The sequence below is a fragment of the Sorghum bicolor genome, chromosome 5, assembly GCF_000003195.3.
Source record: "Sorghum bicolor cultivar BTx623 chromosome 5, Sorghum_bicolor_NCBIv3, whole genome shotgun sequence".
Lineage (NCBI taxonomy): Eukaryota > Viridiplantae > Streptophyta > Magnoliopsida > Poales > Poaceae > Sorghum > Sorghum bicolor.
In genome coordinates, this window is record NC_012874.2 from 53,742,022 (window position 1) to 53,766,766 (window position 24,745).

General features: G+C 42.1%; 2 protein-coding genes and 1 pseudogene across 2 annotated transcripts; 1 reads left to right on the forward strand and 2 right to left on the reverse strand.

The window, feature by feature from the left end:
- On the forward strand, positions 6,069-11,197 carry LOC8083103 (probable LRR receptor-like serine/threonine-protein kinase At3g47570). Its single transcript, XM_002449489.2, has 3 exons — positions 6,069-6,136; positions 6,491-9,160; positions 10,368-11,197. The coding sequence occupies exons 2-3, from the start codon at positions 6,514-6,516 to the stop codon at positions 10,739-10,741; spliced, it is 3,021 nt and encodes a 1,006-aa protein (XP_002449534.1). The 5' UTR covers positions 6,069-6,136; positions 6,491-6,513; the 3' UTR covers positions 10,742-11,197.
- On the reverse strand, positions 13,512-15,087 carry LOC8083104. The gene has a single exon (XM_002450735.2). It carries the CDS (start codon positions 14,945-14,947, stop codon positions 13,730-13,732), a length of 1,218 nt encoding a protein of 405 aa, XP_002450780.1. The 5' UTR covers positions 14,948-15,087; the 3' UTR covers positions 13,512-13,729.
- Positions 19,078-20,472, reverse strand: LOC8055012 (annotated as a pseudogene).

Below are 24,745 nucleotides of genomic sequence, written 5' to 3' on the forward strand. Positions count from 1 at the left end.
ACAATGCACTCATCAAGGGGGAGATTGTGAACACAAGGTTCAAATGTGCCCTTGTGGTTTGATTTCTGATGAGTGATTGTCAACATGATCCATGACCTAGTTGAGTTGGTGACTAACTATTAGCATGAGTGGGGTGTGCAACATGTCTCTTGGCTTGTGGTGTGCAGGTATGGAGCTCTGAGGTGGTGGTCGATGGTGAGGTGAAGGTCAAGGAGAGACGTGTCGTGCTGACAGACCTAGAGCGGTGAAGAGCGGACGTGAGGCTTGGACCGAGCGACTAGGAGGTTGGGTGACCAGCCGTGGTGGCTGACATCTAGGACATCGACAAGTACAAGTGTACATGAGAGTGACCGTGTTAACCAAGTCAAGACGCCAGACGTGCGAGTCAAGCGAGGCTCAAGAAGACTTTGGCGGGTCGGCTGGTCGAGGACGGCGGTGACACATGTCGAGAGCGGGTGACACGTATGGAGTACGCTACTCATGGCCGGTTTGGTGGTTTGGGCCTCAAAACCATTATGGCAGGTTTCATGGGTTTGGGCCTCAAAACCTGGACGAAGGTTATGAGGAGGAACGAGCGACATGTGGCAGCATCAAGGAGTTTGGGTCAAAGCGAAGCTACCTCATGAAGGGCGCGGTGGCCGTAGGATGTAGGTTAAGTTGGGTTGGACAAGAATGCCCTTGTGACTAGCTAGTTCGCTCTAAAATATCCAAGGGCAATTGGGGAATGTGTAATAGGCCTATAAATAAGAGATGGCAGCCCCCAACCCATCTCACCTCCTCCATTTTCAATTTTCTGTCATCCTTTCTAGGATTTCCCCCTCCCCTTAGTCTTCTATGTGAGAGAGAGGTCCACAAATCCAAAAAGTTGTGTAAGCACTGAGATTTGCTATGGGAATGGTGGCCTTAACCTCCTTGTGTCCTCTGGGATTCGATTTGTGAGATGCTTTTGTGAATCGTGTTTGTGTTCTTCGCGTTCTTGCTCTCTCCCCTCTTGTTCTTGCCTCGATTCATCATTTTGAGACCGATTTGATTTGTTCCTTTTGCATTGGCTTGAGCTATTATGTGAGTTGAGCCATTCCACCAAATGAAATCAACCAATTCCTCATGAGGTCGTAGATCGGGTTGATTTTGTGGCTAGAGTTCAAGAAACCCTTTTTGTTTCCCTTTTGATTTCCCATTGATTGGCTTCAAATTGGGCGATGATCTCCTAGAGGTAGCTCACCTATTGTCTTTGTGACCATATGATTAAATTTTGTGGCAATTGGTTTTGATTTGATAGCCCAACAATCAGATTTTTGGTTAGAGGCAATTTTTGGACCTCTCTGTTCTTGCTGATCCATGATTCGCAGATAGTCCGCCAATGAACCGCGGACAGTCCGGGTGTCAGGGACAGTTCTGCATGGTTTCGGGTGTTCTTGGGTTTTTAAATTGCGGACAGTCTGGGAATTATTCACGAACAATCCATCGTTCAATTTTTTGCCAAGACTCATAACCAATCCAACAAGTTCGTATTTCTAATTTTTGAAATGCTGACAGTCTGTGTACAGTACTGTTGCGGACAGTCCAAGTTACTATAGCAGACTATCCGAGGTACTGTAGTGAACTGTCCAAGGTACTATAGCGGACAGTCCGCCACCTCTAGTTTTGTGTAGTTCGATCTGTTTCTTTGAGAGTTTGTTTCCATCGTTGTTCGAGTACTTTTGGGTGTGGCTAAGACTTCACGTGTGATATCTTGCTACTGGTTGGCACGTGTATCTCACGTCTTTGGTGAGTGTTTGTTTTGGGTTGTTTGTGAGCTAAGGACTAAAAGTTTTGAAAAGAATTTTTGAGGCTCCCATTCACCCCCCTCTGGTCGCCATTTCTGGTCCTTCAATACTTTCAGAGAAAGAGGTGTATTTGGAGCAAGTTGTCTCCCCATGTTTGACATATAGAGACAACATAACATTGTTTTCTAATAGAATGTAGACTTCAAGTCAAAATAATTTATGTGTAATGAAACCATCAAGTTACTAGAGATAGATTTCAAACTTCAAAAGGTTTAAGAAGTTCTTCAATTTTCTGTTAGACTTGTGTGTAGACATGGGTAAATCAGATAATATAATTGAATGTGGGCAAGAAGTCTCTTGAGGTCTGAGTTGCTTTCAGCTGCAGCTAGCTTGATAACATATATGTTAAACATCTTCTGGCATGTAGCTTTTGCCCTCAGCTTCTCATCTATGTACAGATTTATGTTCTCTTATTCGTGTGGTTACAATGGTTTATTTGAGATTGTAATATGTAATTAATATCTTATGTGGACAGTTGCATGATATAATGTTAACACCCTTGGAATTTTTTTCTCTAATCTCAAAGAGACCTTGATTATGAGCAGATTCAACCATCATGTTCTTGTACATGTGTGGACTGCTGCTATTATTTTTTAATATCTTGTCACTGGCATTCTGTTTTTTTCCCTTTGCACAATTATTCTTGGAAAAAGACACAAGATGTTAGAGTTGAAAATTGATTTGGAAAAAGGAGGGAAAATAGAATGTCTTACAGACAAGTATTTATTGAATATTACATTGTGCATTAAGAAATATCATTTAACATTTACTTGGTAAATGGCTACCACCTCAATGGCTCTTTGCAGATTATTGTAACCATATCTCTGGTTTTTTTCCTTTTTGGCTTTTTCTACGTTGGTTTTCTTACCATGCTCTGATATACTCGGTGAATTGCAGGTCATTTATTAGTGATAGGGCTTTGACTAATTTTTGTTCTGATGATGATGCTCGTGTTTTGATTTTTTTTATGACCACGATGGTGCCACAGGAGGCTACAAGTTTATCGATTTAGATGTACCATTAATCTATTATGCATAATGGCTAATAGGTTTTATATTTGGTCTTTTTCTTTGTTGTAAAACTGTGTCCAAATTGTTGAACAAATTTTTCAATGGATGAATTCTTTAGTTAAAGTTACTATACTTTTGATCTTATCACTCCCTGAAAGTACCTTTGTGATCTCTTATGTTTTACTCATCTATGCGCTTTGCAATGTTTTATGTGTCAACTCAGGAATATGAACAATTTATGCTTTTTTAGGAAATTAGCCATTATGCTTTGCTGTAGATTAATGATATATTCCATCCTGTGCTGACCTTGCTAAAATTCAATGTTGTCGAAAAGAATGTTCTAGTATATCAAAAAGATTACTTCGCTCTAGATCTTCTATGGCTTGGCTTCTTCCTTATAAGCCTCCTGCATTGCAATGATAAACCTCATTGATTCATCGAAAGAACGCTTCCAATAAAAACCTACTTCTCCATACGTGAAACAAGTGGAAAGCTACCCTCAATAGTCCCATCATCGATCTTCTCTTCAACATAAGGAACTTTACGATAAAACAAGTACTTTAACCAATCATGCTGTTTATTTTAGTGGCTACAACACCGGAAGTAATTTGAAGTCTTCACACCATCAACACCAACAATATTAAATTGAGGATGCATTTTGACAACGAACATAAAGCATCAATGTTCAGAGACAAACCCTAAGTCTTGACAGCCCAAAGAAAAAACAATCTTTGAGATACAATTTGTTGTCAATTGATGTATCTAAATTTCGTATGATTGGAGAATGTCATCAATCAAACCATCACAGGGGAAGTGACGCCCGACATAAAAGTAAGACCTAAAAACAATAGTTTCATTCGCCCGAGGAGTAGGAACGTCTTTTCTAGGGTCACAAGTAAAGTCATCGTTCACAAATTGCTGAGAAACATAACCAGATAATACCTCCAAGGTTAAATCTACCAAACTTGAGAGATTTTGTCTCATAATTCATGAGCTCAGACTCTAAAATCTCCACCTCTGATAAGTCATCTTCAGAATGCAACAAATCCAAGAGCATGTCTTTGCCCCCAACACTCAATATGAATATGATAAAATCACAACAAAATGAGAAGCACAAACATTTTACCTTTGTCAAAGACAACAAACAACCCAAATGCAACTAGTCTTCACAGGAGGGAACGAACGACCTTTTGTATTACAAAGGCAAAGCTTGGCAAGAACCAATCTTCATCAAAATGCGGCTCGAGGCTAAATCTAACACTTTTATACTGGTAATATTTAGGGCAATGTTTTGGATCCGACAGTGGTCCACACTGCATAATGAAGAGGAGAGATCGCTGTTCTAGAAGGGGTGCCAAAGCTGGAGACTTTGATTTCGGCTGTCTTTTACGAAGTTTGGATGGAACTAAAGGAGTAGTATTGAGGATTAGTTCTTTTCTTTGTTTGCAACACTCACTAGCTAGGCTGAACCATAGATTTTGAAGAGCTAGAAAGAGACCCTCTGATTCAAAACACAATCTGTTCATTCTTTCATGTTATTTCCCTTCTCCAACATTACACTTTTGCTGAGCAAGAAAAAGGGCAGATTTCCTGCTACTGCTAACTTCAGGCTATATATAGAGAAGTGTGGTATTGCTTGCGCCATGCTTAATAAACTCAACTCATGGTTAAGATATGTAGATATGTAGAGTGGTACTGTACTAATTTAAATGTAGGAATAGTACAGAACGACAACCGTATAAGAATAATGATAAGTTTTGACTGGGAGTCAACCATGGAGTGCCCAGGACAGGTGATCTACAGCTGCGTACAGTATTGCAATTGCAACATGCGTCTTTGTTCCACTTCAGATCAAGTCAACGAAATTCAGCAGCCAGTGGCAGACAGCTGCAAAACCGCACCAAGTCACCATCCTACTATCGTTGAAGATCAAAATGAATGCATACGGAAGGATTGCATATAAGGAGTGAAGGCGATTTGGCATCATTGCCCGGAGCTTTTTCTGGGGTTTTTCCTCATGTTGCCGACTGCTTTCGCTCCCGTGACACCTTGTCTTTGTCACCTTTCAATGAGCCATTTATTTATAAAAATCAAAATGACCCTTAGGGAACCATGAGAATCTGCGACCGTTTTCTTGGCTCGTTAGGAAACCTTGTGCTGTCCGTGACCTACGCAGTAGAAGAGGATCATGATGTCATGAGGCCACACCCAACGCTAGAGCGTGGCTTGTAGCCTCAAATTCTACGTCTACACCGTGAGTCCAAATCAGTAGTCAGTAGAACCAATAGTCTCGCAGGGTGTCAAATTACTCTGCACAGCATTAAGAGCCTCGTCTGACAGAAACGCAAGGGCACTCGCTCATCATTCATCAAGCACGCGATGCAGCAAGGAGGAACCTTTACCACGCGTTTTCTTTGGTTTCCATTGAACCGAGTGCCAAAACTGTGGTGTTTCTTTTCAGCATACCTGTAGGAATGTGCGACCATGTCTTTGACATTATGCATTCATCTGCGTTGCAAGCTTGGTGGTAGTCTTGGATCTCTTGTTCCTACGTGTAGCACAAGTTTTGATTGAGGCTAACAAGTTTATTAGCTTACATTGGGGCACTCTGATATCCAACATCATGTACTACTTTTATCCTACAAAGAATACAATTCTGTTGTCAAAAAAAAAAGAATACAATTCTAGTTAAAATTAAATTATCTTCAGTTTGATTACCTGTATAGAAAATAGTGTCAACATATGACCTTAAATAAGTATACTAAGAAAATATCTTTTACTGACATTAACAATAACTATTTAGGACGATAAATATTAGTACTTTTTATAATTTGGTTCATAGTTTAACTTAACACTATTATATAGAATCAAATCATTTCAGAGCGCGGAGAGTACTAGAAGACGCGGAGGACATTTGCGTTGACTGAGGCCTTGTTCAGTTCGCGAAATTTTTTGGTTTTGGCTACTGTAGCACTTTCGTTTGTTTGTGACAATTATTATCTAATTACAGAGTAACTAGGCTCAAAAGATTCGTCACGCAAATTACAGATAAACTGTGCAATTAGTTTTTATTTTCATCTATTTTTAATACTTCATGCATGTGTACAAAGATTCGATGTGACGGGGAATCTTGAAAATTTTTGGAAACTAAACAAGGCCTGACCAACAAATGGACTGTGGAACGCCTATAAAAGGATGGAATGGGAGGCAAGCATGCATTTCTCTGCAACTAACTGACTGCAACGCCTGGTTCCAGTTTGCGCAAAGATATGAAAGTATAGGTTCCTGGAGACTTGACAGGTACTTCGATGGTTTCAGTTGCCTTTGCTTTGCTTTGATTTGTTTATTATTTTCTTTCTTCATCTTTAACTTCTGAACCATATAATTTTCCATTGTTTGCTCCGTCATTACACATCTTACACTTCATCATTGGGAACGAAATACCAATTATACCATCGATAAAATCAAAACTACTATTTTTCCTGTCTGCACCTCTCAGTTTGTTGAATGGTCATATTTTGTTTGCCGAAATATTGACAGTCTCTTTCATCAGATGTACACCTAAAGTCCACTCACTAGTGGAGCTATAGTGATCTATTAATAAGTACAGCACAGATTCTGCAAGAATTTTATAGTCAGTTCCGCTTCTTTCAGATAATTTTTTAACACAAGAAGCTATGAAGTTCCCTACTTCATTTCTGCTCCATATTCTGCTTCTGCTGCCCCACGCGACATGCTCGCCGTTGCATGGGAATGAGGCTGATCGGATGGCTCTACTTGGTTTCAAGCTATCCTGTAGCGATCCTCACGGATCCTTGGCCTCCTGGAATGCGAGCAGTCACTACTGTTTGTGGAAAGGAGTCTCATGTAGCAGGAAGCATCCACAGCGTGTCACTCAGCTTGATCTCACTGATCAAGGCTTGACCGGCTACATCTCTCCATCCCTGGGAAACCTTACACATCTCAGAGCTGTGCGCCTGTCAAATAATAGTTTCAGTGGTGAGATCCCTGCTTCACTTGGTCATCTGCGCCGGCTCCAGGAGATTTCCATTAGCAATAACTCGCTGCAAGGTTGGATTCCTGGGGAGTTCGCAAATTGTTCTAACCTCCAGATCTTATCCCTCAGCTCTAATCGTCTAAAAGGGAGGGTTCCTCAAAACATTGGCTCCCTCTTGAAGCTTGTTATCCTGAATCTTTCGGCGAATAACCTCACCGGATCTATTCCACGTTCAGTTGGTAACATGACAGCTCTCCGTGTGCTTTCTCTTTCAGAGAACAACCTTCAGGGAAGCATCCCTGAAGAACTTGGACTGCTGCTGCAAGTGTCATACTTGGGTCTTGGTGCCAACTTGTTTTCGGGCAGTGTGTCGCAAACGATGTTCAATCTATCTTCTGTCATTTACCTTGGACTGGAGTTGAACCATCTTAATAAGGCAGTGCTACCTTCTGATTTTGGCAACAATCTTCCCAATCTTCAGCACCTTGGGTTAGATTCTAACAATTTTGAAGGGCCTGTCCCAGCTTCTATAGCCAATGCTTCAAAGCTCATTGATGTTGGACTGTCTAGAAACTATTTCAGTGGTATAGTGCCAAGCTCTCTAGGCAGTTTACATGATCTCACCTTCCTGAATCTTGAATCCAATAGTATTGAAGCATCTGACCGGGAGAGTTGGGAGTTCATCGACACATTGACCAACTGCAGCAAACTTCAAGCAATTGCACTTGATATGAACAACTTAGGAGGGTATGTGCCAAGTTCAATCGGTAATCTCTCCTCTGAACTTCAAATATTGTACCTTGGCACAAACCAGTTATCTGGAGTGTTCCCCTCAAGCATTGCAAAGCTCCAGAACTTGATTGCTTTGTCACTTGAAAACAACCAGTACATCGGGTCAATTCCTGAGTGGATAGGAGAGCTTGGGAATTTGCAGGTGTTATACCTGGAAGGAAACAGCTTCACTGGATCCATACCATTTTCCATCGGTAACCTTTCTCAGTTGTTGCATCTTTATCTTCAAGATAATAAGATTGAAGGCCTCCTTCCAGCAAGCCTCGGAAACATGAAGAATCTCCTAAGACTGAACATCACTAATAACAGCCTCCAGGGGAGCATTCCAGCTGAGGTTTTCAGTCTTCCATCACTGATAAGTTGCCAACTATCTGTCAACAAGCTTGATGGCATGTTGCCCCCAGAGGTTGGCAATGCTAAACAACTCATGGAGCTGGAACTGTCATCAAACAAGCTATCTGGAGAAATCCCACACACTCTGGGTAACTGCCATGGCTTAGAAATCATAGATTTAGCTCAAAACTCCCTTGTTGGAGAAATTTCAGTATCCTTGGGCAATTTGGGGAGCTTGGAAAGATTGAATCTTTCCCACAACAACCTGTCAGGAACAATCCCCAAATCTCTGGGTGGTTTGAAGCTGCTGAACCAAATAGATATTTCATACAATCATTTTGTAGGTGAAGTTCCAACAAAGGGTGTGTTTCTGAATGCATCTGCTGTCTTGCTTAATGGGAACTCAGGGCTGTGTGGTGGATCTGCAGAGCTCCACATGCCAGCATGTTCTGCTCAATCTTCAGATTCGCTGAAGCGAAGCCAGTCTCTCAGGACAAAAGTAATAGCTGGTATAGCGATCACAGTTATAGCTCTACTTGTTATCATTCTTACCTTACTTTATAAAAAGAATAAACCAAAGCAGGCATCTGTGATCCTACCTTCATTCGGTGCAAAATTTCCAACTGTCACTTACAAGGATCTAGCTGAAGCAACAGATGGGTTCTCGTCATCCAATTTGATTGGCAGAGGAAGATATGGCTCTGTATACAAAGCAAACTTACATGGACAGAGTAACTTGGTAGCTGTGAAGGTTTTTGACATGGGAACTAGAGGGGCTAACAGAAGCTTTATTGCAGAGTGTGAAGCTCTAAGAAGTTTAAGGCACCGCAATCTCGTTCCTATCCTAACTGCCTGCTCAAGTATTGATTCCGGAGGAAACGACTTTAAAGCTTTGGTATATGAGTTCATGCCTAATGGTAGCCTCGACTCATTTTTACACCCCAACGAAGGTGGTACGCACAGTCCCTGTTTTCTGACACTAGCTCAAAGGCTGAGCATTGCTCTTGACATCGCAAATGCATTGGAATACCTGCACTTCGGTAGCCAGAGGCCTATTGTACACTCTGATCTGAAGCCTAGCAACATCCTTCTTGGCAATGATATTACTGCCCACATCAGTGACTTTGGCCTCGCAAGATTCTTCGACAGTGTGAGCACAAGTACCTATGGAGTGAAAGGCACCATTGGCTACATTGCTCCAGGTAATGATGAATAAACACAATTTTCTTTTCCTGAAAATAAAGGTCAAAGGAAGTCCATATATCCGGATGAACTTGAGATCAATCTTGTTCTATTACTATTAATTATAGTCCGAAAGTTGTCGATCCTCACGAAATGCACTAGAGAAAAGATCAATTCTACAAATTCTCAAAATATTCAGAAACATTTAGCCTTTAATTTGGTAGATTCTAACCTCACTTTCTACAACTCCATGATTTTTTTGTAAGTTTTTGTTTTAAATAAGTTTATTTTTTAGCCAAAATATTATGATGTATCAATACTAGTATTTTAATTTTAAGTATCGGTGGTGTAGGCTAAAATGATTGTTTATGTCCTTTTATGGTACTTAAAGGTGTAGTCTAGAGCCTAGAGTTTTTCTTAGTCAAAGAAAAATGAAAATTTTATAGATAAAAGATAACTAGAGTTACGACTTCTCACATAAATAAAAAACAAATAGCTAATAAGATCAAAAGTTGATAACTGGTTATAAATATATTGCATACATGAGCAATCATGAAAAATATTCTCTTAACAACTCATATAAGAATGATACTAACAAATTATTTAGAATCGTATTAATACACATCACATATATTCTCATATTAGGTGAATTTATGCAATTTAGCTATGGTTGATATATCTGCATTGACAATACAACTATAAGAACTCTGTTTTATAAAAGCAATACTACTCAAACATACAATTCTTTGATTAGAAATTCAAAAATGTTGAGAAGTGGAGGAGGTTAGTGAAACCAATGGTAGCTATACCTTCATGGTCTTTGAGGTTCCTTTGGAGTAAGAAGAAATATGTAAGAATTAATATTAGTTCTTACACCATCCCAGATTTCACTTGATGGTCTACCACCAATATTGAGCCATATGGTGAGCTTTAAATGGGCATATATGCTATCTTAGTATTTGAGAGTGCGATTCAGGACCTAAAATCCTTACTTTTAACAAACTATAATAAAAAGAGAGTTAATAAAGATACAATAATCACAATAGTTTTCTTAACTTTATTAAGGATAAAATAAGTAACAATTAATATGGTGAAATTTTGAAAGAAAAAAAAATCTAGATTCATGATGTCATAAGATTGTATGTCTCCTTGGATCCTACCAGTGTGGGAGTATAGGTTGCTGGAGTACTATGTTGAATCAACATTTAACATCTTTTGGGATTTCAGAGTATGCAGCTGGAGGGCAAGTGGTGGCTTCTGGTGATGTGTACGCCTTCGGGATAATCCTGCTTGAGATGCTCACTGGGAGGAGGCCTACTGACGACATGTTCAAGGATGGGGTGACCATTGTGAGTTTTGTGGAGGCAAGCATCCCTGACCATATACCGGAGATTGTTGATGCCCAGCTGCTAGAAGAAATCGACGACTATAATGAGAGTCCTGCGAAGGTCGTGGAGTGCCTACGATCCGTGCTGAAGATTGGGCTGTCCTGCACTTGTCAGTCGCTGAATGAGAGGATGAGCATGAGAGAAGTGGCCGCGAAGCTGCAGGCCATTATAGAGACTTATGAGACTGAAGAAGCTCTGGAGGTGGCCTGTTGAACTTGAGCAAAAAGGACATGTACTAAGAGGAACTGAAATCTTGAGTTGGTTTTGACGGAATTTTTTTTAAAAAAAAGTTTTTGATCAAGTGTAGTATTCTTATCGGTTTTGACAGAAATTACATAGCCAAATAATAGAAGTGGGAAAAGGAAGAGCAAAGGGATACAAGAGTTAGTCCACGAAGCGGACACAAGGGGAGAAGACTTATAATCATATAATTAAACAAAACAATTTGCAAAACACTTTTCAATGTAGAAAATCCGATATGTTATGATGGAAAGCATAGTACCACACTGTACACCGTGCGCCCCAACAACAGTTACTAGTTTTCATTAGGTACATTGTTAGACCTACTCTCTGAATTAGGTATACAAAATTCTTACCGGAAGTGTCAGCAAAAAAAATTGGATGGATCTACGAGTGCGCTTACCCTGCACTTCCTGCACCTACATTTGTTCTAAGGGCTTGTTTAGTTCTAAAAAATTTTGTAAAATGAACACTGTAGCATTTTGTTTGTATTTGATAAATATTGTCTAATCATAGATTAACTAGGCTCAAAAGATTCGTCTCGCAAATTATAGACAAACTGTACAATTAGTTATTATTTTTATTTATATTTAATGCTCTATGCATACGCCGTAAGATTCGATGTTTGTAAAATTTTTTTGTAAAATGTTTTAGGACTAAACAAAACCTAAATATGCCACGTACGGAGTGCGGAGTACTCCCTCCATCTGAAAGATACTAATATTTTTTATTTTAAGACATTGTATTTGACTGCTTGTCCTATTAAAAAGTTTTATGCAAATTATAAAATAAACAGATCATTATTAATGTACAAATTTTTATGCAAATTATAAAATAAACTGATCATTGTTAATGTACTCGTTACATCCCGCAAATAAAAGTACACCTAACTCTTGAACACACAGACTGCCTTGTTTAGTTCCGAAAAAAATTCAGATTTCGCTACTGTAGCACTTTCGTTTTTATTTGACAAATATTGTCTAATCATACTAACTAGGATGAAAAGATTCGTCTCGCGATTTTTACAGACAAACTGTGTAATTAGTTTTTGTTTTTGTCTATATTTAATGCTTCATGCATGTGCCGCAAAATTCGATGTGACGAAGAATCTTGAAAACTTTTTGGATTTCAGGTGAACTAAACAAGGGCTAATGAAGTTGGCAAATTGCACTGATGCTCCTATAAAAGCATCTGACAACTCACAGGAGTGTTTCAGAAATCACAATTTAAAATAGCCAAACCGATGGCAAAAACAGAGGAGCGTCAAATAATAAAGAAATATTTACAGGAATCAGTCGCCCACCACGAAGAGTGCTCTATCACATTGGCGACACAGTAGCCTATAGGGTTTAGACACATATTAGGGAATTTTCTTTTGAATTCTAGATGTATTTTTATTTATAGCACAGAGGAAGTATCTCTAACAATAAATACTTCCTCCGTCCACAAACAAAAAAGTAACGAATTAGATGAAATTCATTCTCTATTAAGAAATGAAAACAATTTATGTATGGATTCTGGTAAAATACATGAGTTGAACATTTTAAAATTTAATCAAATATGTATATAAATATACTAATATTTATCATATGTAATAGGTAACATTAGATTGAGTATGAAATATGCTTTCATAATTTAAAAATATTAACTATTTGAGGACAAATCATATTAAAATAGACAATATTTATAAAAAAATAAGATGAATATTGAGTTAATGGAGAGGGTTTTTTAACTTTTTATCATCCTTACAAATATCACTCCTCTATTTGGCAGCTTTCGAATGGCACATTTAGAATTGCCATCCAAAATAGTAAACTTCATTCATACATATTTTACCATTTTTACTGATGTGGCGTGCCAGTGCAGCAGCAACCATGTGAACCCTCTCCAAAATAATAAACTCCTGTTGCTTCTCTATTTCTTCACTTGTTGACACGTGGGCCCTGTTGTTTCTGTTGCTTGGATTTCGCTACTGTAGCACTTTCGTTTGTTTGTGGCAAATATTATCCAATCATAGACTAACTAGGATCAAAAGATTCGTCTCGCGATTTACAGGTAAACTGCGTAATTAATTTTTATTTTTGTCTATATTTAATGCTTCATGCATGTGCCGCAAGATTCGATGTGACAGAAAATCTTGAAAATTTTTGAGAACTAAACAAGGCCAGATTCCTGTTGTTTCTGTTCGTGTGAGTGGAGTAAATGGGTCCACACGTCAGCAAGTGAAGGAAGAGAAAAGCAACAGGGGCAAATAAGTAATTTTGAATGGCCAGTAGCGGTACCATATCAGCAAAAATAGCAAATATGTATGAAGTTTACTATTTTGGATGGAAATTCTTGTCATTCTAAAGCTGGTAAACGGAGGAGTCACATTCGTAATAATGGCAAAAGGTTAAAAAGAGAGAGCATGTCAATGCGAATTTCGCCAGGTTTCAGTATTGTGACTTTAAAAAAAACATTGGAAATTTCCGAAGACAAACAAGGCGAATTAAACATTCAGAAACCTAGATATTGTTTAGTTCCAAAATTTTTGACAAAATGAGCACTGTAGCAATTTCGTTTGTATTTGACAAATATTGTCCAATCATGGACTAATTAGACTCAAAAAATTTATCTCGTCAATTTCGACCAAACTGTGCAATTAGTTTTTATTTTTATATATATTTAATAAAACCAAACTGTGCAATTAGTTTTTATTTTTATATATATTTAATACTTCATGCATACATCTAAAGATTCGATGTGACGGAAAATCTGAAAAATTTTGCAAAATTTTTGAAACTAAACAAGGCCCTAATTATACAGATCAAATGAACGCCACCACAGGCCGAGAACAAATCCCGGCAGTTTTAGGAGAAAAAACAAATGAAATAAAGCGACAAAATAAACTTCTCTTCGCTACTGAGATACAAGAAGCTTTGTGAGCAGAGCTGTTATTGGAGTTCAGATTTGCGGTCCTCATCAATCGCTGTAGCACTTGCTGTTGTTGCCCTTGCTCCCCTTCCCCTCCTTCCGCTTCTTGCCACGGCGGCGGCGGCGCTCGGCGTCCTCCACCCGCCGCACGGCGCGCTCCAGCGTGTCCACGCGCTCCGCCAGAGCCCTGATCACCGCGCACTGCTGCGCGTTCTGCTCGCACAGCGCCGCCACCATCTCCATCACCTTCCGAGTGTCCAGGTTGCTGTCGGCGGCAGCTCCGGCCTCCCCCGTCGTCCTCATTACCTCCCTCGCCATCGGTTCCTGCGAGGGCGCGTCGGTGGACGCCGCCGCCGTTGTAGGCTCCGCTTCCTCCGCCACCATCTCCCACTCGCCCTCCGCATCATCGGAACCTTCCGGGTCGTCGGAGCCGTCAATGTTCCCGCCGTCCTGCAATTTTTCCGATTCCTCCACCGCTTCTGGCACCGACGCGCTGTCAGCTCTGTCCCCGTCCACCTCCATATCCGCAGCCGTCTCAGCCGCTGCCTTCATCTCAATCTCACCGCCGCGCTCCGCATCGACCGGGAGCTCCGTCGACGCCGCCGCCGCCGCGCTGTCTTCCGCCATCTCGGCCGTCACATCGGACTCGTTCCCCTCCGCCACGGCCTCCGATTCCGGCGCCGCCTTCGGTTCGAGGGCATCAACGGCATCCTGCAGCGCGAGCACCCGCTTGGTGACCCTCCTCCGGTACTCCCGGGCGCCGCGCACCGCGTCGAGCCGCAGCAGCAACTTCATCAGCGACTCCCCGACGCCGATCCGCGCCCTCGCGTCCCCGCGCAGCGCTTCCGCCTCGCGGGCAACCTTCTCGCCAACCTCCGCCGCCTCGCGCTCCACCTCGCGAACAGCGCGCACCGACCTCCTCGCCATGAACCCGCGCGCCGCGGCCTGCAGCCTCACCGCCGCCGCCTCCGCCGACGGCGCCCGCTTCCTCGGCACCGCCGACGCCGCCGGCATCCTTGCCGTAGCCCGGCGCTCCGGCTCCGGGTCAGACCCGACGAAGCGGACGGGAATAGAGACTGGCCTCGACGACTCGACCCTGGGCCGCGGGTCCACCTTCACCGCCTCCGGCACGGCGTCCGGGAAGAACCCGCTGACGCCGCGTGACGGAGCCGGGTGCTGGTACTGGTAGTACGGGTAGGAGTAGTGGTACGGGGAGGTGTAGTAGTAGTCGTAGGGGTCGTAGGAGAAGAAGCGGCGAGACGCCATTGCTGCTGGGGCGTCGAGCTTTTTGTTGGAGCTGCGATTCGAGTTCGAGTTGTTCTGTGAATGTGACGATGTGAGGCAGGGGATGTCGTCGCGGTGCGTATATATGGGGTGACGAGCGCGAAAGTTCGAGAAGGCGGTGGGCGTCCTGGGAATGTTCCGGAGCTTCGAATTACTTGGACGACGGGTTCGAAGGGGATGTTTTGGAGTTCAGGAAGGTTCTGGAAATGTGGGGAAGAGGAAAAGCGGTCAACGACTCAACGGATGACGCGTGGGCCCATGTTTGTCTTGGTCGTCACTAGTGACCACATAGGTGGCGGTGTTTGGGCCACATAGGTTGTTTGGGCCCACGTTATCCGTGCGGGGCTAGGATCAAAGCCACCAAAGAATTTCTATATTTTAATAAAAATACGTACATAAGAGTAAAATAGTATTTAGTATTCAAAAGCAAAACTTTATTAACACATTTTTTAGCATCATCCTTGCAGAAAAATACATCCTAAGCTTTGTAGTTAGCTATTTTTTATTAAATATTTAAATCCCAATATCAGTTGATCATTGTGGCTGACGCCGAGACATAACACATTTTATGTCCATCTAGACTTGTGCTTCGTGAGAAAGGACAAGAAGAGCATTTTCGTTCACAATGGTTTTAAACTCTAGACTTGTGTTAAACGACCTATGGTTTTACTATGGCATTGTTTAGTTTCTAAAATTTTTTTGTTTTAGATATTGTAGCATTTTCGTTTTTATTTGTAGACTAACTAGGCTTAAAAGATCCATCTCGTTATTTACAGACAAACTGTGTAATTAGTTTTGGTTTTTGACTACATTTAGTGCTTGCCGCTAGATTTGATGTGACGAAAAATCTTAAAAAGATTTGGGTTTTAAGGGTGAACTAAACAAGGCCTATGTTAACAAAATACTACCTCTAGCCTAAATCTCGCTTCTCGGGAAATTAATATTTTTAAACTTTGATCAATTATATATAAAAAAAATTAATAGTTATAATATATAATTAATCTCATTAGATAGATCATTGGGTATACTCTAGTAATAAATCCATTTAAAGATAAATGTTGTACGTACATTTTACAAATCTACTTAAAGTTAAGAAAGTTTGACCTACACACATCCCATAATAACTTTTATTCTGTTACGAAGGGAGTAAGTAGCAACCTCAAGTTATTTTACTCCCAATACTTTTTTGTATTATCTTCTAAACAATTTTGTATGAAAAACCCCACTACTGTTTCTAACCAACTAAATCACTTTTAATTATCTTTTTTTTATCTCTTACCCTTTTTCGCCTGAACCTATTTTTTCTTAATTTACTCATGTGTCTAATTTACTCTGATCTTGTGAGATAACACCGGATGGGGTGTGAACACGAGCTCCTCTCGATCGTGGAAACTTACAAGTTACAGAGAATATTTCATAATATTTCATACTATTGGCTGATTTATTATAAGAGAAAAACATTGTTAGATGGCTGGCAGAATCAGCTAATAAACTCAAATGAACAAGCTGACGACGAGAGTGATGGTTCTCCTCGTCCTTGTGTTCCTAAGCTCGGCTAATAGGAACGTCAGTGAATATGACCAATGAGTTGGTCTGCCAGAGTCTACTAGAAGAAATATGAAGTTAGTCTCAGCAGCTCTAATGTGAGGAAAAAGCGAACCATGAGCTGCTCTCATCAAACCATCAACACTATGGCTACCGAACCATGATCATCACAAGCTAAAATTGGCTTCTGCAGACAATTCGCACCATGCAGTATAAAATAATACTTCCTCAGTCTCAGAAAGAATGTAAATCTTACTTCTTGAGAAGTCAAAAGATCTATAGATTTGACCAATTTTATATAAGATGTTATGTACAGTTAGATCTCCAATTAAATTTAGTATGAAAATATATTTCATGACTAATCTAATAATACTTATTACACATTATAAATATTAATAGTTTTTAAATTATATGTGATCAAAATTAAGAATCTTTGACTTCTCTGTATGCGAGAATTATATTTTTTTTGGAACGGAGGTAGTATATCTTGTGTTTGTTGACTCTGTGATACTTATTACACATTATAAATATTAATAGTTTTTAAATTATATGTGATCAAAATTAAAAATCTTTGACTTCTCTGTATGCGAGAATTATATTTTTTTGGAACGGAGGTAGTATATCTTGTGTTTGTTGACTCCGCGCTTGCAAGTGAGAACACACAGAAGAGAGATGATACCTTTTGTACTATTAGATGGAGAGGTATCGAACCGTGTTTTCCGTTCGTTTGCACTGCAGCTCTTGGTTCGCTCAACACTAGAGCAGCCCTTAGAGCATCCCCAACCGTTTTACATAATTGGTTTGATAAATGAGGGAGTTTGCCAAGTCTCAAAAAAATATGGCAAAGGTGAAAAGAGGCAATCTCCAATGGTTTGGCATTAATCACTTCGCACTTCGCGGCAATTTCCCAATGCCAAGTGTGAACAGGTTTGGCATATATGCCAATCCTTTATCTCTTTTTGCCAAGTTAACAAAATTGCAAAGTCTAAATGTCAAACCGTTGGATAAGTGTTTTTAAGACTTTTTTGCAAATACATGAATGCAAAGCTTATTTACAAAACGGTTGGGGATGCTCTTAGAATGAGGGTTCTAATTTGAAGGTTTTTGCTAAAGTAAGTAGATGTAACGGAAAACAGATACTAAAATGTAACAAGATCCCTAGTAAAGTAGAAACTTGATTTGAGGTCTCCTGTCGGAATTGCAATTGCTTATATATATATATATATATATATATATATATATATATATATATATAGCCTAGGCTTTTGTAAGTTAGGAATGGAAACGGGATGGAAATATTTAGTATCCTTCATCCTAAAATAGTTGAAATATTAAATAGAAAATAATCCGTACTCATAAAAATGGTTAAAATATTAAATAAATAATCCACAGATAAGTATGTGAATTCAGTATCTCTATTGTAACCAAATTCGAATTTCTAAAATATATATACAAGATGTGGATGTGTAATATCTTCTCTATTCTGAAATATAAGATATTCAGGTATAAAAATACATCTTGTGTCCGTGATACCTATACCATTAAGGCCTTGTTTACTTCCAAAATTTTTTACAAAATGTGAATAGTAGCACTTTCGTTTGTATTTAACAAATATTGTCTAATTATAGACTAACTAGGCTTAAAAGATTCGTCTCGTCAATTCCGACCAAACTGTGTAATTAGTTTTTATTTTTATCTATATTTAATACTCCATGCATACGTCTAAAGATTCGATGTGACGGGGAATCTGAAAAGTTTTGCAAAATTTTTGGGAAACTAAACAAGACCTAATATATCATCAAGCCAATCTTCTCTACACCTAAAAAGACTGAAATGATGACCGCGGTGATATCAAGGATCCATCCCTCGTCTAATCTATCCTATACTCCTATAGCTGGAGATCGCGCCTTCTCTCACAGAGTACTGTAGTAGATCAATAGTGTTTCCTCACAGAAACATTGTCCTGGCAACAGTAACAGGTCCCATGGACAGTATACGCCCGGGTAAAACACTGTATACACCCGATATGACTGAACAGTAACAGGCCCCATAAACAGTGACGGATCCCATAAACAGTACAAACCCGTTATGACTGAGCAGTAACGGATTCCATAGACAGTAACGGATCTCATAAATAGTATCCACCACCTGATATGGCTGAACAGTACAGTACATATCCCCGCGGCAACGCACGGGGTCCCTGCTAGTATATATAATCCTTTACTAGGAGCGCTCACGCATCCACGTCCAATTAGTGAGGTTCTATACAAGATTTGCTAAATATATTCCAAAAAATACCAATATCTATGATAATAAATAATAACAATTAACTTAATTATAAAATATTATGTTCATAATAAATATATAACTATATTTAGAGATACAAATGATAACATTTTTTTTGAAATCTAGTCTGTTTTAAAATAAGTGTATTAATTTTAGAACAGCGAGGTATGACTCAAAATAATTCCATTGTGAGTGACCTCATATTCGATCGATGTTAACCTAACCAAAATTGCGGAAAAGGATGCAGAACAACCTCTGACCGTAAGAGTCATTCAAAAGGGTGAAAAAAATGAACTACGAAGAACTCCATTACTATAATAATAAAATAAATTCAAACAATCCAGTGTCTGGAAGAATAGTAAATGCTAGAGATTAAAAAACAATGCAAAAATAAATGGTTGTGTGCCATCATGTAAAAAACTTGTTCCTTCACTTGCCCTCGGTGTTCAGCGCGTCCTGATCCATACGCCGCACAGTACGCTCCAGCGCGTCCACACGCTCGGCCAGCGCGCCGATCATCGCGCCCTGCTTCGCGCTCAGCTCGTACAGCGCCGTCACCATCTCCATCACCTTCCTCACGTCCACAGCGTCAGAGGCGGCGTCGGCGCTTGCAGTCGTCGTGGTCTCAAGCAGACACGCCGGCTCCTGGTCGTCGGACGTGGCTGCCATGGGCGCGGTATGTTCGTTTTCTTCCTCGGTCACCATCTCCCACTCGCCGTCCGCCTCTGAACCCTCCGGCTCATTGACATCAACATTGGCGTCTTCCGCTTCAGGCTCGCCGCCGGCTATTGCTTCGTCGTCGACCTCCACCTGGGTGGGCATGTCAACCGCTGTCCTGATGCTCGCCGTCTCATTGCCGCACTGCAAGGCATCCGGCACCTCCGGCTCTACCGTGCTCTCCTCCACCATCTCGACGGCGGTCGTCGCCCCAGGGGCGGCATCGGCCTCTGCCTCTGCCTCGTCCTCGACACGCGCGGGCGCCGGTGCCGGCGCGAGCTTAGTCTCGAGCGCGTCGACGGCGTCCTGCAGCGCGAGCACCCGCTTGATGACCCTCCTCCGGTACTCCCGCGCGCCGCGCACGGCGTCGAGCCGCAGCAGCATCCTCATCAGCGCCTCCCCGACGGCGACGCGCGCCCTGGAGTCCGCGAGCAGCAGGGCCGCCGCCGCGTCGGACACCACCTTCTCGCCGACTTGCTCCGCCTCCCGCTGCAGGACTTTCTTGCCAGGAACCCACGCGCCGCCGCCTGCATCCTCACAACGGCCTCCGACGACGACGACGACGACGGCATCACCGGCGCCACCGGTTTGAGCTCCGGCGGCTCCACTGGTTTCGCGCGCGCTCCCGATCCCGACGCCTTCTGCTTTAGCTCCGGCGGCACTGGCTGGGGATCCGAGTCGGGCCCGTGTACTGGGATTGAGAACGACGTCTTTGTCTCTCTCGTCTTCCTCGCCGTCGCCTTTGATGTGGATTTTGCGGCGGCTGCCGGCTGGTGCTGGTAGTAAGGGTCATAATCGTACATGGACGGAGCGGCAGTGTAGAAATAGCGGTAGGGGTCGTATGGATCGTAGCCGAAGAACTGGGATGCCATCGCCGCGCCTCAAGCTTTTCTTCCTTGCAATCTTCTCCTGTTTCTTCCTTTCTGATATTATCGTGTGTTTGTGTTTGGAGATTGATTGTGTCGCGTGCTCGTGTCTCTGGAGTCCATGGCAAGACGTTGGCGGTTCTTATAGCGGCAAAGCCGGCAACGAGTCCTCCTTGTACTTAGACTCGGAATTCCGTTTGGAGTTTGGACCCCGAGTGCTCCGGCCGCCAACGACGTTTCCCGCGCTCCACCGAAGGACCTTTCCGATTCCGGCGCAAAATCCTCCGGCATCCAGGTACGTAGTACACACATACGTACTAGTTTCTCTTTTCTTTTCAATTCTTCTCATTTATTTTTTCTTTTCTTTTATTTTTATTGTTTTCTTTTCTTTTTCTTTTATTTTTGTGCTTCATTTTGTTTTTGTTTTTATTTTCTTTTTGTGCTTCATTTATTTTTTATTTTTTATTTTTTTTTGTTTGTGTACTTTTTTTATCCTTTTTTCATTTTTTAACTCATTTATCTTTATTTTGTATTTTTTTTATTTCCTTTCATTTTCTTATTATTTTTTCTTCCCTTGCTTCAATTTATTTTTTTTTGTTTTATTTTTGCTTCATGTGATTTTTCATTTTTTTTTGTTTTTACTATAATTAATTCCTCTGTTCATCCCAAATTTTTTGAAATTCTAGAGTTTGAAAAAATCCAAAAAAGAATGCACAAGATCAGGTTGTCGAAAAGGATACGGTAGCTCTTCTCGTCCATAATGACAACTAAAATAATAAAAAAACAACCGGTAATACCTCACTTGATTTTTCTCTCTCGTTGCTATAACTCGCCATTTGGCACTAGCATTATGGGCCGGCCCAGGCATAGCCCTAAAAAGCATGGCCCAAGCACGGTGTCATAGTGCTAGTGCCAGGCATGGCCCGGGCTCAGTACCATGCCTAGGCCTGGCCTGGGCATGGCATGGTTTTGGGCTAGGCACGATGCAGGCACGGCTCCTGATCGTCGGATGCAGTGTCGCCTCCTCTCCACTGTGGTTTCAGCGACTATATATACCGGTGCCCCCCCCCCTCCCCCAGCTACACTCTCCCTCTCTTATTTCCACACCGTGCCACTTCGCTTCAGACTCACTCGCCTTCGCCTTCAACTTAATCTAAAGATCCTGTTAATTCAATTTTCTTGCATTAGCGTTGTACATGCCATATAATCAATCTAATGGTTAAGGAGGCCCTTACTGATCTTAAGCCATTAACTGAAAGGTTTAGAATTACAATATCTTTCTTGAACTCATCTAATCAGAGAATTGCAGCATCTGCTAGTTACTGTTTGGCAACTAATGTTAGGCCTAGAAAGTTTTAGTTAGACAAGGATGTTAGGTGAAATTTTACTTACCTCATGCTTAGGCATTTATGGGTTCATAAGGATACATTCACTACTTTTATCTTCGGTAACTATCCCAGGGGTGCAGGTAGTCAGTTGCTTTTAAATGATGATCATTGGTTTATGGCAGAAAAGGTGTTAAAGTTTCTTGAACTGGTTTATGATGCAACTGTTGCACTGTCTGGTGTTTACTATCCTACTTCTCCACTTATGATTCATTATCTTGTTAAGATTGCTATACACCTAAAGAATTATGCAAATGACAGTCACATTATATTTGGTGTTAATCAATCTAATTGTTAAGGAGGCTCTTATTGATCTTAAGACATTAATTGAAAGATTTTGTGTATTTTTATTATTTCCTTTTTTTAACTCAGTTATCTTTATTTTTTCTTTTTTCTTTCCTTTCCTTTTCTTACTGTTTTTTCTTCCCTTGCTTCGATTTATTTTTTTGTTTTATTTTTGCTTCATGTGATTGTTCATTATTCTTTCTTTTATTTATTTTTTTGTTTTTACTTTAATTAATTTCTCTATTCATCCCAAATTTTCTGGAATTCTAGAGTTTGAAAAAATCCCAAAAACAATGCACAAGATCAGGCTGTCGAAAAGGATAGGGTAGCCAAAAGAGTACAGACACTTCTCGTCCATAATGACAGCCAAAATAAAAAAAAAACAACCGGCAATTCTAGAGTTGCTTTCCCAGTCGCCTCCCATGGACGCATGGACTGCTGCAGCACTATAGTACCGTACTACATAGAAAGGGCATTTTTTATAATTTCACATCTTGCATTGGTTTGTGTGCCCAACTTTATAATTGCAAAAATTTTGGGACGGTGGGAGATTTTGTTTGCTTTATTTTATTTTTTATTTTTACATTTATTCTTTTTTGTTTTTCTTTCCTTTTATTTTCTCTTTTGCCTTAATGTTGTCTACAGATTTTTTTATTTTTCCCTTTTCTGTTTTACTTTAGTTAATTATTTTGTTTTTTATTTTTACTTTTTTATTTTTTGTATTTCATGAGTTGCTATGTTGTTCACTAGTACATCGTTGGTGTTTTCCCCACGGGGGGTCACTCCAACGAGTAAATTTGTATGCGTGCTCCCTTTTCCAGATGGTGATGCAAGAAGACACAAAGATTTATCGTGGTTCGGGCAAGAGAAGGCCCTACGTCCAGCGGGGGATGGAAGTCTGTATTATCTCGCACCTAAGTGCTTGTACAGGGGTGAATACAAGCGGGGTATGGAGTGTGTGAGCTCTACTGCGTATGGTGTAGCCTTGCGTTCTATTCCTGAGTCCCTCCTTTTATAGCTCCAAGGAGAGACCCAGGGTACATGTATAGGTGTCAGAGTAGGGGTCGATAGCAGCATGGAGTGCCGACCTACTCGAGGCTTCTGTACCGGCATGGCCTCGAGCCGTCCCGTCTTGCTAGCCTGGTGATGATTACGCGTGCCCCTGCATTCTGCTCTGCGCGCCGTCTTGTGTTGGTTCAACGGTCGCACGCTTGTACGGTATAGCGGCAGATCCCGCGGGGTGGTTGTGGTGTTGTCAGTCGACGCCCAACTCGTCCCCAGGATGGAACTCTGTTCGGTCGAGGGTCGGACGCCGTGTAATGTGCCGATATCCGGAGCGCTGACCTTGGATGTCTCGAGGGGGTCCCGATTAGACGTCCCATCCTCGTTTCCTGCGTCCTGACACGCCCTGGATTGTTTGGTGGGGAAGACTGCAAAAAGAACGATGGGACGGGTGCCTCTTTCCTATCACGCTTCCCGTGGTCAGTGTGTTAGGTGGGAAAACGGCAGGTGCATTAAATGCCCCGGCTCTCGTGCGCGCGTCAGGCGGCGGACAGTGTCCTTGCGCTCGACGCTTCCCGATTCGCTTGAGCCCGTTTCCGTATTCGACGGTAGCTAGCGCTCGACCCCTGATCGGTTCGCTCGACGCTATTTCCGTCTTCGAGGCTGCGGACGTCGATGGCTGCGTATATGTACATCCAGAGCGTCGAGTCGAGGGCCTCGTCCTGCGTACGGATAGTCTTGTTACGTGCATCGGTGAGGGTACCCCTTATCGATACCCTCGACAGTAGCCCCCGAGTCTCCGTTCGAGCGCTGGTGCTCGAGTGGAGGCTGTATTCTCGGGACGAGCTTCCGTGGAGGCGCGCGAGCGACCCCGCGAGGGTAGCCCCCGAGCCCTTGAAGGAGTTTTTAACTCCTTCGAGGGTTATATTGCCTAGTTTGCAGAAACGCTATCGACACCAGTGGTGGTAGGTTCTGATTGGCTCGTTTACGTGGAGGTTTCGACGTACTCTCGATAGAGCGAGCGTCTTCCCCCCGAGATGGAGTTCCTAGCGGGTAGTCCAAGTGAGAACCTGTGCCCCTTTCGAGGGGGTCAGCTGTAGCCTGGAGGCGTTCTCATAAAGCGGGATCGACGTGGTCGGGGATACCAGTCTCATTCGATAGAGTCCGGCGGCTCGATGCCTCCCGTCGGGGGGATTCCTCTCGACTGTCTCGACCCTACCTTGGATATCGCCAGCGAGTCTTCGAGGTGGGCCTCGATCTTCGACCGCTCGCTGGGGATCCCTGACTCTGGTGCTCGAGATCGGCTGTCGAACCCTTTCAGCGGGCCAGCCATCGACCTCTCGAGACTCTCGCGGGTACGCCCCTTGGCTTACAAAGGAAGGAAGCGGCCGTGGCGGTTCGCCTTTTTGCCCGTTGGGCGCGCCTTTTTAGGTGGGTGACGTTACGACACTGCGTCGGCGTGGAATTCGGAGCGCCCCGCCTGTGAGGGGAAAGAGACGGTTAGGTGGCGCATTTATGGGGGGGAGTTACCTCATTTCTCGGATCTGTCCGTTGGCGGACTGCTGCCTATAAATATGTCGTGGCGTCACCGCCGTTCTTTCTTCTTCCTTCCGCCTTCTTGCCTTCATCCTCTCGTTGCCTTTGCTCTCTCGCTGCCTTACGCACGCGTGCACCCCCTCGAGCGGTAGCGGATC